The sequence below is a fragment of the Borostomias antarcticus genome (genome assembly GCF_949987555.1).
Source record: "Borostomias antarcticus genome assembly, chromosome: 16".
Classification (NCBI taxonomy): domain Eukaryota; kingdom Metazoa; phylum Chordata; class Actinopteri; order Stomiiformes; family Stomiidae; genus Borostomias; species Borostomias antarcticus.
The window spans coordinates 23,371,247-23,388,309 of record NC_140249.1 but is presented as its reverse complement, the minus strand read 5'-3'; the positions used below and the strand labels follow the sequence as shown (position 1 = coordinate 23,388,309).

The 17,063-nt window shown below is 45.5% G+C and overlaps 2 protein-coding genes across 3 annotated transcripts in view; one reads left to right on the top strand and one right to left on the bottom strand.

Moving 5' to 3' along the window:
- The window catches only part of appl2 (adaptor protein, phosphotyrosine interaction, PH domain and leucine zipper containing 2), a 45,757-nt gene extending 28,975 nt beyond the window's left edge, over window positions 1-16,782 (top strand). For both annotated transcript variants that reach the window (XM_084450589.1, XM_084450588.1), the window contains exons 2-21: window positions 410-508; window positions 743-802; window positions 1,181-1,252; window positions 2,918-3,005; window positions 3,181-3,222; window positions 3,314-3,372; window positions 3,987-4,133; window positions 4,308-4,390; window positions 4,931-5,083; window positions 5,939-6,127; window positions 6,248-6,290; window positions 6,807-6,863; window positions 8,781-8,875; window positions 9,218-9,373; window positions 10,332-10,384; window positions 12,224-12,398; window positions 12,856-12,892; window positions 13,577-13,732; window positions 13,858-13,905; window positions 14,352-16,782. In XM_084450589.1, the coding sequence (XP_084306715.1) occupies window positions 485-508; window positions 743-802; window positions 1,181-1,252; window positions 2,918-3,005; window positions 3,181-3,222; window positions 3,314-3,372; window positions 3,987-4,133; window positions 4,308-4,390; window positions 4,931-5,083; window positions 5,939-6,127; window positions 6,248-6,290; window positions 6,807-6,863; window positions 8,781-8,875; window positions 9,218-9,373; window positions 10,332-10,384; window positions 12,224-12,398; window positions 12,856-12,892; window positions 13,577-13,732; window positions 13,858-13,905; window positions 14,352-14,483 (1,869 nt within the window). In that variant the 5' untranslated portion in view covers window positions 410-484 and the 3' untranslated portion in view covers window positions 14,484-16,782. The remainder of the gene's footprint in view (window positions 1-409; window positions 509-742; window positions 803-1,180; window positions 1,253-2,917; window positions 3,006-3,180; window positions 3,223-3,313; window positions 3,373-3,986; window positions 4,134-4,307; window positions 4,391-4,930; window positions 5,084-5,938; window positions 6,128-6,247; window positions 6,291-6,806; window positions 6,864-8,780; window positions 8,876-9,217; window positions 9,374-10,331; window positions 10,385-12,223; window positions 12,399-12,855; window positions 12,893-13,576; window positions 13,733-13,857; window positions 13,906-14,351) is intronic.
- A 244-nt stretch (window positions 16,783-17,026) lies between these two features.
- Window positions 17,027-17,063, bottom strand: part of tubgcp6 (tubulin gamma complex component 6) — a gene marked incomplete at its 5' end in the record, with an annotated part of 22,351 nt that continues 22,314 nt past the window's right edge. The window contains one exon of the mRNA XM_084451409.1: window positions 17,027-17,063. This exon is cut by the window's right edge and continues 449 nt beyond it.

Genomic DNA, 17,063 nt, shown 5'->3' with positions numbered 1-17,063 from the left:
CGAATTACAGTTGAACCATAAGACACATTAGGCCTAAAGCTTAGCTCATTGACTTAATCACACTGTTGATGAGTAAATGTGAAACTGATGAAAACAAAACATGTCTAAATAGATCTACAGATAGGTTTAGGAAATGTTGAGGCTGGGTGTCTAGACAATATGTTGTATATATATATATATATATATATATCACTCGGTTCCTGTTATTGCTTTTATAAATGTTCTTAGCCGTTAGACAAACATACTCCAGGAGCTTGCTCGATCACCTTGTTGAGGGGTCTGGAATATGTAGAGGTGGGTCGTATGCCCACCTCCCTTGTTCTCTGTAAAGCGCATTGTGTTGCCTCAGGGTATGAAATGCGCTATACAAATAAAGCTTTGATTGATTGATTGATTGCTGGCTCCCCAGACGCGATCCTTGCTCAGCGTGTTCGAGGAGGATGCTGGAACGCTCACAGACTACACCAACCAGCTGCTCCAGTCTATGCAGAGGGTGTATGGAGCCCAGGTATGACACACACACACACACACACATACGCACACACACGCACACATACTGTACATACGCACACACGCACACACACACACACACACACACACACACACACACACACACACACACACACACACACACACACGTCTATTATGCATGGCTGGTTTAAAAGCTATGGAGGTCACAGGGGATAATCTGATTGGACCACTGACCTCACATCCTGTTTCCCTCTCTGGCCCCTCCCCCCAGAGCGAGATGGGCCTGGCCACAGAACAGCTCTCCTCACAGCTCCTGGAGTACGAGATGAAAGTACGTACCACTGCTACCTCGGCACTTACTGTTGATGGGTAACAAGGCTATGATGGACAGTGTCTATCTATCTATCTATCTATCTATCTATCTATCTATCTATCTATCTATCTATCTATCTATCTATCTATCTATCTATCTATCTATCTATCTACCTGTCTGTCTGTCTGTCTGTCTGTCTGTCTGTCTGTCTGTCTGTCTGTCTGTCTGTCTGTCTGTCTGTCTGTCTGCCTGCCTGCCTGCCTGCCTGCCTGCCTGCCTGCCTGTCTGTCTGTCTGTCTGTCTGTCTGTCTGTCTGTCTGTCGATCTATCAATCATGACACTCATAACACCAGGGTGTGTATAAGACTGACATGACACCCCGTGTCTCCTGTCCAGAACTTTGCCCTGGGGAAAGGTGACGAGGAGGTGATCAGCACGCTGCAGCACTTTGCCAAAACAGTGCGAGAGGTGAGGACTCGCCCTGCGTCCTGTGTTTGGGGTGTATGGCCTGTGTGTGTATGTATGTATGTCAGTGTGTGCATGTGTCCAGGCCGTAGTCAGCCTTGTGGAGGGGGGGGGGGTCATTTTTTATCAAAAAGCGGACCTTATCACATTTTTTCCCGAAGATCCCACCGCTCGCAAGTTGTTGCCGGGGGGGCGGATCTTTGGTCTTAAATTCGGGACCTTTGGTCGTGAGGGGGGGTTCGTTCGATCCATCCGACCCCCCCCTGGCTACGGGCCTGGTGTCTGTATGGGTCTCCAGCCATATGAAGTGATGGAAGTGTCGAAAAAACAGAATAGAAAACAGAGCGGCCTTCTGCCACTACTACAGTGTCCAAGAAAACAGTAACATGGACCCACTGGTATTGTAATGGATGGTCTGGCTCCCCTCACGGGCTGAACTCTTGCATCGCCACACTCCAGCCAGAGCCTTAAGGTCAACTGACCAGCTGCTACTGGACGTGGCCAAGACCAGGCTAAAGACCAGAGGGGTCTGGAGCTGCTACTGGACACGCCCAAGACCAGGCTAAAGACCAGAGGGGTCTGGAGCTGCTACTGGACACGCCCAAGACCAGGCTAAAGACCAGAGGGGTCTGGAGCGGCTACTGGACACGCCCAAGACCAGGCTAAAGACCAGAGGGGTCTGGAGCGGCTACTGGACACGCCCAAGACCAGGCTAACGACCAGAGGTGACCGAGCCTTTGCGCCGGCTGCCCCTTGGCTCTGGAACAACTTGCCCCTCCACATCAGATCCACCCAGACCCTCAATGTTTTGAAATATTTATCGAAGATCCACTTTTTCTCCCTGGCCTTCAATTCCAGTTGAGCATGACTCCCAGGCTAGTGTGTGTGTTGTTGTCTTTGTGTGTATTGTTGTGTTTGCGTGTACGGTTGTGTCTTTGTTGTCATTTATTTTTCACCTGTACAGCATAGTCGATTTTAGTCGTTTTAAACGTGCTTTATAAATAAAGTTTGAGTTGAGTTCGGTAATGAACAGCGCTCAGTCAAGCATCAGGCTTTCCGGACTCCCCCCCCCCGACGGCCGGGCTGTTATCCGGGGGCAGGCAGGGGTCGGGGGTCTGCGGGGGAGGGGCCGGGAGACGGGGAGAGAGATAGACAGGAAGAGAGGAAGGAACAGATGGCCGCTCTCCGCCAGACGGGAGCAGGAGCGAACACAGATATACTAACGAGGTTATGGTCGGTTTGCCCTTGTGAACTGATAACCTGGAACAGACAGGATGTCGATCAGACTACAGGATATGGAGAAGGAGGCCAACAGAACCTCATCTACAGTAGCTGTGTAGTCACACGCTGACCTGGCAGGTTTGCAGTGCAGGCTTTTGACAGAATTCATTTTATGTTATCCTGAAAGATGATTAAGTTTGTAACTGTTTTCTTTTGAGTGTTATTTAGTTATACGCTTACTCATACTTATATTTCACTCACAAGTGACACACTGATTGATATGTAGGTCAGTCATGGTACATCTGTATTACAACCTTCATGGGTACACCCACTCAGACATTGTTGCTAACAGGAAGGAGTAGCATGTGGTGGTTCTGGGTATTGTAGTTCTTCTGACTGTGTCCTAATGCAGAGCTGCACCTCCTCTGAACTCTCCCCCCTCCCCAGCTCAACGCTCTGCACTCAGGTCTGGCCGCAAAGATGGCCGACACAATGGTCTTCCCTATTATACAGTTCAGAGAGAAGGACCTCACAGGTAAACACAAACATCTCCTCCATCACCGGCAGTTTGGCATCAACAAATCTTTCAGCTGATTTCTTGATTGTGTAGGAAGTGGATAATCCTAATGTGTGCACTAGGATGATTTTAACGTCTGGTGTCTGTTCATGGTTCTTAATTCTCTGAATCAATCATTTGTTTGACTTTACAGAGATAAGCACGCTGAGAGAGATATTCGGCATCGCGACAGATGGTACGTATTAGCGTCCTAAGCGGCGCGGTTTTGTTTGAGGTCATTCAAATCAAATTCAGTCGTGTTCACGTTCGTCTTCCGTCTCCCCCAGAGCACGAGGCAGCCATGGTCAAGTACAGCAGACTTCCCAAGAAGAAGGAGAACGAGAAGGTAGAGAGACCACGATGAACAAGGGGTCTTTCTCCATCGATTCAGCATGTTCTCAATGATTGAAGCGTGTAGAGGGGTGGCGCTATGGTAATGAGCTGGTAATGAGCTGGTAATGAGCTGGTAATGAGCTGGTAATGAGCTGGTAATGAGCTGGTAATGAGCTGGTAATGCCCTGAGATTGAATGATCCAGCCCTGGATGATCAAACCCAGGCACAAGCTGTTCCTAGATGTGTGATGATGCTGAAGACCAATTGTTCTGTTTTATTGATCAACTGGTGTGAGTGTGTGTGTGTGCGTGTGTGTTCGTGTGTGTGTGTGTGCGCGCGTGCACGCGTTTGCGTGTGTGTGCGCGTGCATGTGTGTGTGTGCGTGTGTGTGTGCATTTGCGTGTGTGTGTGTGTGCATGCACGCGTTTGCGTGTGTGTGCGCGTGCATGTGTGTGTGTGCGTGTGTGTGTGCATTTGCGTGTGTGTGTGCATGCATGCGTTTGCCTGTGTGTGTGTGTGCGTGTGCATGCATGCGTGTGTGTGCGTGCATGTGTGTGTGTGTGTGTGTGTGTGTGCATGTGTGTGTGTGTGTGTGTGTGTGTTACTAACTCTCTCTGCTCCTGCAGGTGAAGGCGGAGCTGGTGGGGGAGGTGGCCTACACCCGGAGGAAGCAGCACCAGGCGTCCATGCAGTATTACTGCGCCCTGAACGCGCTCCAGTACCGCAAGAGGGTGGCCATGCTGGAGCCCATGCTGGGCTACACACAGGCCCAGGTACCGCAGATATACCCTACCACACCCCAGCAATTAGACCTAGCCCATTGTCCACACACACTGGGATCTTATAGCATGTGGCCGATGTGTAGTTTCCATGCACTGCGGTGTTGCTGTGTTCGTCCTGGAAAGGTAAGATGGCTGAATCGGATTTTGTTTCGGTGTCCCTCTCAGATCAACTTCTTCAAAAAAGGCATGGAGCTCGTCTCGAAGAAAATGGACACCTTCCTGGCCTCGGTGTCTAGTATGACACAAAGGTAAGGACGCTCGCAAGACAGGAAACAAAAATATAGCGGCAAGCTTCAAACGCATCGGGCGGCGCATTGGGCGGCGCAACCGGTGTAGCAAACGGTCAAGTTTCAAATGCCTGTAATTTCCTTATATGCAAATGCTTCAACATTCGTGTCCAGTGAGTTTCATAACACATAAATCGACATAAGTCTAGCTAGTTTCATACATTTTCGTCCAACAGCGTGGGAATGTCAGCATTGTGTAATAAATTGCTTATTATAGCACCACCTACAGGTGGATCATGGTCACTCTTTGTGGCATAGTGACTCATGGTCTATAGTTTCGACGTGGCGAGTTATGACATTTTTGGTCGAGTGCTTTTCGAGTTCTTCGAACGCGACAAGGAAAATAATAAAATCATTAATTACAAAAGGGGTCCTACGCATTTTTGGGTTCTTGGCCTCTTAAAAAGTGTCATACAGCGCATGGTGGCTTCAACTATCCCTCCTCCACTCTCTCTCTCTCTCTCTCTCTCTCTCTCTCTCTCTCTCTCCCTCTCTCTCCAGCATCCAGGCCCAGCTGGACTCAGAGGCCGAGGCCATGCGGATGGCCCAGCGGGAGCTGCTGTCCGTGGAAGACACCGTCTACATGCCCGACCGCGACCCCGAGCCGGTCAACCGAACGCTCATCCAGAAGGCCGGCTACCTCAACATCAGGAAGTAAGGAAGTCATATTCACTTCCAACCCACTCATGTATTAAACTGACTCCATTACTCACTTTGCTTGGGTCGCTTCCCTGGCTTCTGAATAATGAGAATCGGATTAAGTGACTTTTCATGGTTTTTAATCAACGGTATTTGGGTCAGTTTGGTGCTGTAGTATTTTTAGGAGTCTGGCTGATTGGATTCGTGACATTTCATTAATTCAAAGGTAACTATTAAATATGATTTATCGAAGCAACTGTGTCTAGAGTTGCAATAGTTGAACAATCCAACTGAAAACCATTTATTAAGCGGTTCTGTCCGGGTGGGCGTTCTGACGGGGTGACAGAGTTCTGTCCGGGTGGGCGTTCTGACGGGGTGACAGAGTTCTGTCCGGGTGGGCTTTCTGACGGGGTGACAGAGTTCCGTCCACTTATTTTTCAGTCGGGCGTTTGAGCAGAAATCTTCCGCCAGTCGAGTTCAGAAGCTCCGCCTTCGTGGTGATTTAGTAAAATGTCAGAGCTGTCAAAGGCCGTTTCCCGCTCAAACGCATCCCGCGGTCGGTGATAAACATCAGCAGCGCGCAGGAAGAAAGGTGCAGCGGGACGCCTAGTTAATTCTGTTTAATGGCTTCCCTGCCAAGCGCTTGTCGAAACGCAGCAGCGGCGGCAATTTGTTCTCGGCTTGTTATCTGTCTTTTTGTAGGTATGACTCACCCAGGAACAGGAAGTAAAGAAAAACACAGCTCGGTTTTTGATTGAGGGAATATATTTCTATATCAAAAGGATCTATTCTGAATGGATTAAATGGGTTTTGGTGGATAGAATGTGCATAATAGTTCAAACTCAAAGCGGTCCCCTCTTCTCTCCACAGTAAAACGGGCCTAGTGACCACAGCCTGGGACCGGCTGTACTTCTTCACCCAGGGAGGGAACCTCATGTGTCAGCCGCGGGGGGCGGTGGCGGGGGGGATGGTTCTGGATCTGGACAACAGCTCTGTCATGGCCGTGGAGTGCGAAGACAGACGCTACTGTTTTCAAATCACGTCCCCCACCGGTAAAACGTACGTCCGATTCCCGCAAACGCTCACCTAGATCTTCTCAGCCGCAACGCGTATGATGATGAAAGCACTTGCTTTTTCATGTCTTGAATAATTGTTTCATTTGTTATATATTTACTGTAGGTCAATGATTCTACAAGCAGAGAGCAAACGGGAATATGAGGAAGTAAGTGTCATGTAAGACCATTTTTATTTCAAGTCATACAAATCGGGTTTACCTGTGTTACTGCAAAGTCAGTCAGTTAAAAAGGCTTTGTTGTATCTGCATTGTTTGTTAGTCCATCAGTACTAGAGTCCACCACTTGGTGGCGCTCGCCACAATGCATTTTTCCCATTGATAAAAAAAAAAAGAGTTAAAAGCTCCAGGAGTTAAATACTATACACACATCAGACGAATAACGCCTCAAACATTCCATATATTCATATTCATGAAGAAAATATCATGTTTCCACACCTTCATTACCACAAAGGAATGTGCATCGTGGGTGGGGGACGACATGTTCACTGTTTACATCTACCTATGTAAACTATCTCTATCTCTATCTCTCTCTGTCTCTCTCTCTCTCTCTCTCTCTCTCTCCCCCTCTCTCTCTCTCTCTCTCTCTCTCTCTCCCTCTCTCTCTCTCTCTCTCTCCCTCTCTCTCTCTCTCTCTCTCTCTCTCTCTCTCTCTCTCCTCCCCAGTGGATTTGCACTTTGAACAACATCTCCCGACAGATCTACCTGACTGACAACCCTGAGGTACTGTAGAGCCATAATGAGTCACACACACACACACACACACACACACACACACACACACACACACACACACACACACAACACACAGTACACACACATGCACACACACACAACACACAGTACATACACATGCACACTGTACACACACACACACACCCATATACTGGACATACACACGGATACTGTACACACACATGCCTGCTGTACACACATACACACACGCAACACACAGTACACACACATGCACACTGTACACACACACACACACAACCGGATACTATACATACACACCCATACTGTACACACACACGCCTGCTGTACACACACACACACACACACACACACACACACACACAGGCACCGTATTGATTTACCAATAGGCTACTTTGATTAGAAAGAGGCACCTCCCAGATAGCAAGCGGATCTGGGCCATATACAGGCCAGATCTGGCCCTTGTGGCTTAGTTCCGGCCCATATATGGCCCAGAATCATTACACATCCGCTTGCTATCTGGGCTCCCTTGTTCTACCACCCCGGTTATGCCTCCAGGGCACCCGCGCCCCAAACACCCATATCCCTGGTGCTGCCATGTCCTCTTCAACTACACTACAGCAGCGGAGTGTATCCACCTCCTTCCCTGTGTGCTGCTGTTTGCTGAAAGGCTCTGGCGTTCTGTCTGTTGGACGGCGTGTCTTTAGTGTGAAGGCCTTTTATTGCCACAGACATCTTATCTAACGACCCTGAGAACGGCACTGTTGTCAAGAGAGGAACGGTGAAAATCCACCCTCTTCTCTCTCTCCCAGGCTCGGCGCGCAGACACGTGTGTTTGCGTTTGCGTTTGCGTATATGTGTGCACGACACGTGCGCGTTTGGGTGTGTGTTCAGCTGATTTGTATACAAACAAATATCAGTCTGACTGGTGAATGTACCTTCCCCTTCCTTCTCTCTCCTCCCCCGTCTCAATCGATGCTACTTTGACACTGTTAAAGCCTATATTGTAAGAAATTATTTGATAGCAATATACTATTGTGGTTAAACATATTTATACCATAGATTTGACAGCTGCAATCATTTGCAGCAGTAAAAAGTGGTTCTCTTGTCCCCATTCATAGTTCTATTCTGCCCCACAACCCACGAATCAGCTGAACTGCGCCCTCTTGTGGCTGCGTAGAGAAGTGACGGTATAATCATGACCAGAGAGCTCGCGATAAAACCTCTTATTAAATCCTGTTGTGGAGACCGGTGCTCTCAGACGAGGACCAACACAGCATCACATTTATACCTTTATTTAACCAGGTTAAAAACTCATTGAGATTAAAATCTCTTTTACAAGAGAATCCTGGTCAAGAAAGGCAGCAACACAGTTTCCTGAAAACAAGACATGATGGTTACGATACACAACTAAACATAAAGGTTACGATACACAATGACAACAAAAAACAACAATGACAACCGCAACAACAATGACAACAAATAGGAAAGTACCGGAGCAAGCTTTGTTTGATGTACTCTGAAGAAGGTGAAACATCAGTGTTTAGGCACCAAATGCTTTCTAAGATGATCCACATGCTCCTATTTGATCACAGTGAATCATGTCTGTTCTTTTTTTTTTTTTACTTAATTTTTATTTAGATTCAAACAATTGTACAATACAATATCGGACAAAGACACCTTCCCTTTTTCCTTTCCAGCTGTATCAATACATTATAGACAATAAGTTACAAAAATTCAATAGACAAACAACTATAGAAGCAAGATCAAAAGAGAGGTTTACTCTAAATAAAATAGTGGTCACATAAACAAAAGATAAGCTATAGTGTATTACAGCCCAAGGTCAAGGTCAAAGGTCATACCATTGTCTCCCCCCTAATGTCAGGAGTGGGAGGTGAAACCTGTCCCTTGTCTCTCCTGTCCCAGGCTGTGGCCATCAGGCTGAACCAGACGGCCATCCAGGCGGTCACCCCCATCACCAGCTTTGAGAAGAGACAGGAGGGCTCGCCCAACCCGGACAGGTCAGACGCTGGCCTGGAGCAGACGGACACGCCCACATCCCACATCTGTAAGATGTGACTGTTCATCGTTCTCTCCTGCCTTCCTCTCCCTCCCTCTCTCTCTCTCTCTCTCCCTCTCTCTCCCTCCCTCTCTCTCCCTCTCCCTCTCTCCCTCCCTCTCTGTCCCTCTCTCTCCCTCCCTCTCTCTCCCTCCCTCCCTCCCTCTCTCTCCCTCTCTCCCTCTCCCTCTCTCTCCCTCTCTCTCTCTCTATCTCTCCCTCTCTCTCTCTCTCCCTCCCTCTTCCTCCCTCTCTCCCTCCCTCCCTCTCTCTCTCCCTCCCTCTCTCTCTCCCTCCTCTGCAGAGCTAAGCCCGGGGGGGTTCAGTCCTCCAGACGCGTGTCCCAGAAGTCCTCAGCTGCCCCCGAACCCGAGGACCTGATCGCCCCGGGGACGCCCATCCAGTTTGACATCATGCTGCCCGCCTCCGAGTTCCTGGACCAGAACAGGGCTGGGGGCAGGTAGGAGGGGAGGGGGGGTATGGGGGAGGGAGGAGGGTATGGGGGAGGTAGGAGGGGAGGTATGAGGGTATGGAGGAGGTAGGAGGGTATGAGGGTATGGAGGAGGTAGGAGGGTATGGAGGAGGTAGGAGGAGAGGTAGGAGGGTACGGAGGAGGGATGAGGTCAGTGGTATGGTGGGGATTTGTTTTGTGGGGGGAAGCTATTTTAATGACGTCATCGCAGGATGTTGGGCGCATGGAAGGAGACCCACAGAAGCCGAGGGATAGAGACTGGGCCTGAGGCCACACTGTCAACGTCATCTCAAACCAGGCTGGAGCAGCCAAAACGTTAGCTAGCATTAAGCACAGACCGCTGACCGACCTTGAGTGATGTTCAAATCCATTGATTTGGGGTTTGATTTAAAAAAATAAATTAAAAAAACTCATTCCAGAGCTGCATCCAACCATAGTCCCAAAAACTGCACAACTTGCATAGACTAGTTTTCATTTTAGCCACATTAAAGGTACAGTAGCTAGCTAATAGGCAGCCCGTTCAGCTGTGTACCGTGTGACATATTTTCACGTTGCGCGCTAGTTCTAACGCTACGGGCGGGGAATCAGTGGTGCTTTTAACAACGTTAGGGCTTCAGTTTGGCTTTGATTTTTGTTTTGGAATCATTTACAAGTATTGCATGGCATTACTTATAAAGGGGAGACACTTAAATTAACATAAAATCATGCTCAAAGAAGTGGGGGTGCTGCGATGCCTCTCATCATCCACTACACCCCTGGGGGGGGCACAGCGGGGGGGGGGCTGGTCTAGCGTGTCATTTCCTCAAATCTCCCGTCATCATGCGTTTGATAAAACGACCGGGATGCAGCTTCCTGAACACTCTCCAGAGATTCAGTGTGTGTGTGTGTGTGCGTGTGTGCGTGTGTGTGTGTGTGTGTGTGCGTGTGTGTGTGTCCATCTTTACAGGCGCACGAACCCCTTCGGAGAGACGGATGAGGACTGCTCTTCAGAAAGCGACGGTAAGAACCGTGTTGACTGTTTTCACACCGATCCTCCAATCAGAACACACCCCCTGATATTCTGTGTCCTGTGGCGTGTGTGTGTGTTCATTCAAATCTTTATTTAAACTCGAAAGGACACTGAGGTGCATGCACCTCATTTACAACATCACTGAGTGAACAGTGCACACATCAAATAAACATCACATCACACATCAAATAAACATCACATCACACATCAAATAAACATCACATCACACATCAAATAAACATCACATCACACATCAAATAAACATCACATCACACATCAAATAAACATCACATCACACATCAAATAAACATCACATCACACATCAAATAAACATCACATCACACATCAAATAAACATCACATCACACATCAAATAAACATCACATCACACATCAAATAAAACATCAAATCACACATCAAATAAACATCACATCACATATCAAATAAAACATCAAATCACACATCAAATAAACATCACATCACATATCAAAATAAACATCACATCACATATCAAATAAACATCACATCACATATCAAATAAACATCACATCACACATCAAATAAACATCACATCACATATCAAATAAACATCACATCACACATCAAATAAACATCACATCACATATCAAATAAAACATCAAATCACACATCAAATAAACATCACATCACACATCAAATAAACATCACATCACACATCACACATCAAATAAACATCACATCACACATCAAATAAACATCACATCACATATCAAATAAACATCACATCACATATCAAATAAACATCACATCACACATCAAATAAACATCACATCACATATCAAATAAAACATCACATCACATGTCAAATAAACATCACATCACATATCGAATAAACATCACATCACATATCAAATAAACATCACATCACATATCAAATAAACATCACATCACACATCAAATAAACATCACATCACATATCAAATAAACATCACATCACACATCAAATAAACATCACATCACACATCAAATAAACATCACATCTCACATCAAATAAACATCACATATCACATCAAATAAACATCACATCACACATCAAATAAACATCACATCACACATCAAATAAACATCACATCTCACATCAAATAAACATCACATCACACATCAAATAAACATCACACATCAAATAAACATCACATCACACATCAAATAAACATCACATCACACATCAAATAAAACATCAAATCACACATCAAATAAACATCACATCACATCAAATAAACATCACACATCAAATAAACATCACATCACACATCAAATAAACATCACATCACATATCAAATAAACATCACATCAAATAAACATCACATCACACATCAAATAAAACATCACATCAAATAAACATCACATCACACATCAAATAAACATCACATCACACATCAAATAAAACATCAAATCACACATCAAATAAACATCACATCACATCAAATAAACATCACATCACACATCAAATAAACATCACATCACACATCAAATAAACATCACATCTCACATCAAATAAACATCACATCACACATCAAATAAACATCACATCACATCAAATAAACATCACATCACACATCAAATAAAACAATTACAACTCGAATCACCAAAGACAGAGATCATGTTTTTAAACTCTGTGATTGAAGGGAGAACCTCCATCTTCAACCAAGTAAAAATGTCATTCCAAGACTTTGGAGCAGCGTACGAGAACGCTGTCCTGCCAAGCTCTGTGTTAGCTCGAGGTGTGTGTGTGTGTGTGTGTGTGTGTGTGTGTGTGTGCGTGTGTGTGTGTGTGTGTGTGTGTGTGTGTAGACTCCCTACTACAGCAGGTGTTTGCGGTGCGTTTCCTGGGCTCCATGGCGGTTCGATCAGGCCACACCCAGGAAGTGATCTACGAGGTCATGAGGCAGGTTCTGGCAGCGCGGGCCATCCACAACATCTTCAGGACCAGCGAGTCCCATCTCATGGTCACCAGCAGCTGCCTGAGGTGAGACTGTAGACACTGTCGACGCAACCAGGAAGCATTTTGACTCGTGAAGCCAGTGGAACGTTTGTTTGCGTTTGACAGCTTAAAGGTACCCAATGTAGTTTTTGACCACTAGTTTGCGCTCTAGAGAAAATTTGAGAAGGTGGTCCCCGAAAATCGCGTATTACGTCATTGCGTCAATACACTGAGCACATAATAGTGACGTTTCACACATCTTTGTTCTTTTCAAAACATTAGCTTAATATCATTTTGCGAAGAAATTACAAGGTAGGAAAGACATTCAAGTGATTCAACATGTTTATTAGACTACAAGGAACCATATAATCAAGGAATTTAGAAAATAAACAAAGAACTGATTGTTTTGATTCACGTTTCGTTGGGTACCTTTAATACACCCAAATGAATGAGCGTCACCACCAGTGTCATGTCGATTAATCATTTCCTTCTTCAATGGCAGGTTGATTGATCCCCAGACACAAGTCACAAGAATAAGTGTAAGTGTCTTCACTTTCTTTTTTAACCTTCATATCATCGCTGTCGGGTGAAAACCACTTAATTGTTGTTGTTTTTTGATTGAAAGCTGGGACGACCCTTTACAACCTCTGACCACCTCCCAGCCCTGGGCCAGTTAAATGTGTTCTAAACAGCTCATCATACTGTATGTGGTTTTATGTTGAAAAACAGAAATCGGAATGTTATTTTCAAAAGAAAACGTGTCATTTTGGCGATAAGCGTTCGCCCGACAGCGATGATGCGGTCGTATGATAGAGGGGTCAGGGAAGAATTTTTACAGCTCACTTTTCTGACCCCCGGGTGGAACTGTTTTTTTGCTTCCCTCTGGAATATGTAGGGGTGGGTCGTATGCCCACCCCCCCTCACTCTCTGTAAAGCGCATTGTGTTGCCTCTGTGTATGAAACGCGCTATAGAGGGTTTTCACAGCCCGTCATCAGTCGGCCATGTTGGAGGTTGAAGCTACTGAATGTAGATAGCTAGCTAGATAGATAGATCAATAGACAGGTAGATAGACCTATCTATCTACCTATCTATCTAGCCGTTAGCCTAAACCTGAGCCTACACCTGCTAAACCTAAGCTTAAACCTCCAAAATGGCCGGCCGTGAAAACCCTCTATACAAATAAAGTTTGATTTTGATTTGATTCGATATCTCGCCTGTCCAGTTCCAGCTCGGGGACGTTAGCGCGTTCGCGGCGCACCAGGAGAACGGCCGTCTCATGGGATTCGTGGTGGAGGGGCGTGACTGGACCGACGAAGAGGAGGGGGGCGATCCCACCTTCAGTGCCTTCGTCTTCGAGAGCAACACGGAGGGAGAGAAGGTGCGGTTGACCCCTACTAACGGTCTGGCCCTGCCCACGACGGACAGGAAGCCCTTATTATGGGATAGTGTACCGTCCTGGACAGTCGATGGCATAAGATCGATCATTATTATCTTTGTTTACAGATATGCTACACGATAAGCTTGGGGAAGGATATAATACACGCCAAGAAGGTAAGAACAAGACATCCGTTCTATCAAATATTCAGAGAATAGCTTGTGATCGGGAATGCGTGTGAACTAGGGCTGGGTTTAAAAAATCGATTCATCGATTCTGAATCAAATGATTCAGAATCGATTCATGAATCCCAAAATCGATCTTTTATTTAATGAATAAAAGAAGGAATGAATAGTTAATTCATTCAATGATTCATTCATTCATTCATTTTTGGAAATCAGTATCGATACCCAGCCGTAGTAGGCCTGTTGATGTGTTGCATAACTTAGCAGTCATGTAATTAAGGTTACAGCAAAAAATCAGGTTTTAGTAACACTAACCGAATCGATATTGAATCGAATCGTGATAATCGATTCTGAACCTTGTGAATCGGAATCGAATCGATTCTTGAAATTCGACTTGATACCCAGCCCTAGTGTGAACCCGTGTTTTTCGGCACTAGGACCCTGAGGCTCTGGCCCAGCTGATGAAGTCCATGCCCCTGACCAACGACGGCAAGTTCCTCCTCCTGGACGCAGAGACGGGCGACCAGGCCAACCAAGCCGCACAGGAGGACCTGGAGTCGGAGGCCTAGCTCTCCCCCCGACCAGAACCACCAAGACCCAGAACCAGGACCAGGTGAATGTCTGAGTTCCCCTCGCTAAACGCCTCCTCACCTGGGCTTCAGGTGACCTTATAACCCCCCCTTCATCCGCAGACTATGGTACCAACCATTATAGTTTGGTCTGGTTCAGTGGGCCCAGAGTAAGCCTTCTTGAAGGCACTTTCAATGGACTCTCTCCATTGAATATGCTTTATAATGTAGTTAAGTGGACTTAATTTGGTCTCTTCAGACCATAAGAGTGTGGTACGTCTACAAAGGGACACACTGTATGTAGGTCGTGTTGTTTTCTCCCTTAACCCTGGTGGAGTGAAGCTTATAGGCTCAGTCAGTCGATTGGCTTCACAGTGTAGTCGTTTCTCCAACACTACAGTAGGTTTACATTCCACCATTTTGACATCAGTGATGTCATTGTTTCTCTAATGCTGCAGTCTTCAGGTATTAAAGAGATCATGACCAGTCCTTGTTTTACAGCTCAGCTTCCGTGGAGGTCTCTCAGTGACGCGTGCGTATTTCTTTGTGCCGTTATCGCTCCTTAACTTCGAAGGTTTCCAGCTCTTTAATCTAAGCAGCCTGTCTCTAGAATGCACTAACTTCAGCTATTGTAAGGCTGCATTGTGAATTAAGACTCTCAATTAAGGATGGATGTTCTGTAGGTACGTTAGCCTGAATTGCTCCCATGCCTTGCTATCCAGGAGGGCATTGTCTGTGCTTGAATAGTCAGGGAAGGTAGTGTCTTGTCCCGATGGGTACAGACGGTATGCTCACAGCAAAGCAGAGACCACATTTCCAAGTGAAAAGAGTTTCTTATCTAATATAAAAAGTATGAATACTTCTTTTATTTGTGGCATAAATCACCAGTGATATGAAGAATAGGTCATTCCATTCACTTGGTAACACAGCCTCTGGCCAGTGTGATCTATTCCTGGGCTCTATTGGAAAATACTTTTCATTCCACTCACAATGAAGGGCTTTGGTCTGTGAGATATTCCAGGAGAGGAGCAGAGCATCGTCTAGACGGCTGCTATGTTCAGAATCAGTACGCTGTGATCGATACTGTGCATGATTTCATTAATCATACTCCTGGGTTTCCAATCTTGCAGAGTATAGTGGACAGGGGCACTTGAGCTGAAACGAATAAATCGCTAAAATTATTCCAGAAATCGCATGTTAAGACTTTTGAGGATTAGTTGAAAATGTGACGCACTCTTCATATGCCAGTAGAGGAACGCAGATCTTAAAACAATGAAGGAAAAAATCACTTTTACATTTTCTCTCACTTGGGTATTGCCTTCTGTGTGTCTGTAAAAGCCAGGTAACCTGCAGTTGTAACCCCGCAGGTGGCCACTAGAGGCCAGTATGTGCCGTGTATTGAATGCAAGATGTTTTTGTATGGTGTACTCCAGATATACAGGTGAAAGCCACTGACTTTGCGTTGGCCGTTAAGGTTATTCTGTGCTGACTGATGTGATTGCCTACCTGCTTGCTTAAACTACAGTTAAACAGCTGTGACGTTTTCATGTTGACTACAGTATATGCTCATGGCTGAAGTGGTTATTTCTTACAGGACTGCAACCCCATGGTTAAGGTCAGTGTAATAACAGTGAATTGACCCTAACGCTTTGTAATTGTTGCCTGTAGTCCAGTAGATGAGGTCAGTAATGGTCCACATTCCAGTAGACGTGAAAATCGTCCAACTTGCATAATTGTTACGCTGAAAAATACCTGATGTCCATTTTATTGTTGTAGCTTTTGTTTTGTTGGCAGTTTCCATGGAGACAATGAAAACATTGTAAGAGATGTTGACATCCTGCCCCTGAGCTTAATGAGGAGTTGCCAAAAATCGATAACTTGTTTTTAAAGTATATTTGAAAGCAGAAATGGCCGCCACACCAGGTTTTACAGTACGCCTTGTCATGGCTGATAAAAGTGAACCGATATTTTATTCTCTGGATCTTATCTACTGGACTACACTGTGTGAACGTGTCGGGTCCAGGTACTAATAGAACTTTACTCATCCTGTGGATTCAGTTCCTTCCTTCTCAAGGGCTTACTCACTACTTTGTTCAAATATGTCTTTAGAAAGAGCATAAAATGTTTTCTCACATAGATAACAGTGACCTCATAGTGAGAGTAAAGCTACAGTAGTTATCCTCACTATAACTGACTTCCTGTTTGTCAGAAGCCCTTTTGTTTTGCTCCGTCTGCTTCCCAGTATAGATCAGGGAGAAAGAACATGCATTCTGGGGGGGAAGCAGGACATGGAAGTGTATTCTCTCCATTTAGCTTAAACTTCTCTTTCTGTAAATGATTTTGGTTGTATTTGAGTGTCCTCTTTCCATAAGGCTTTGCACTCATCATTTCACCTATAGTTTTCTAAAAACAAAATGTTAACATGCAATCTTTAATAAATATTTTAAGTGACATTTTCTTACTCCCTTGAAAGTATTTTTTTATTTACACCGCAAAATTAAGGATTTGTTTATTTCACACACTGACTTGAATTGAATGGGCAATCGAGAGGCACACGTTAGCTAGCTCGCTAGCTTTTGA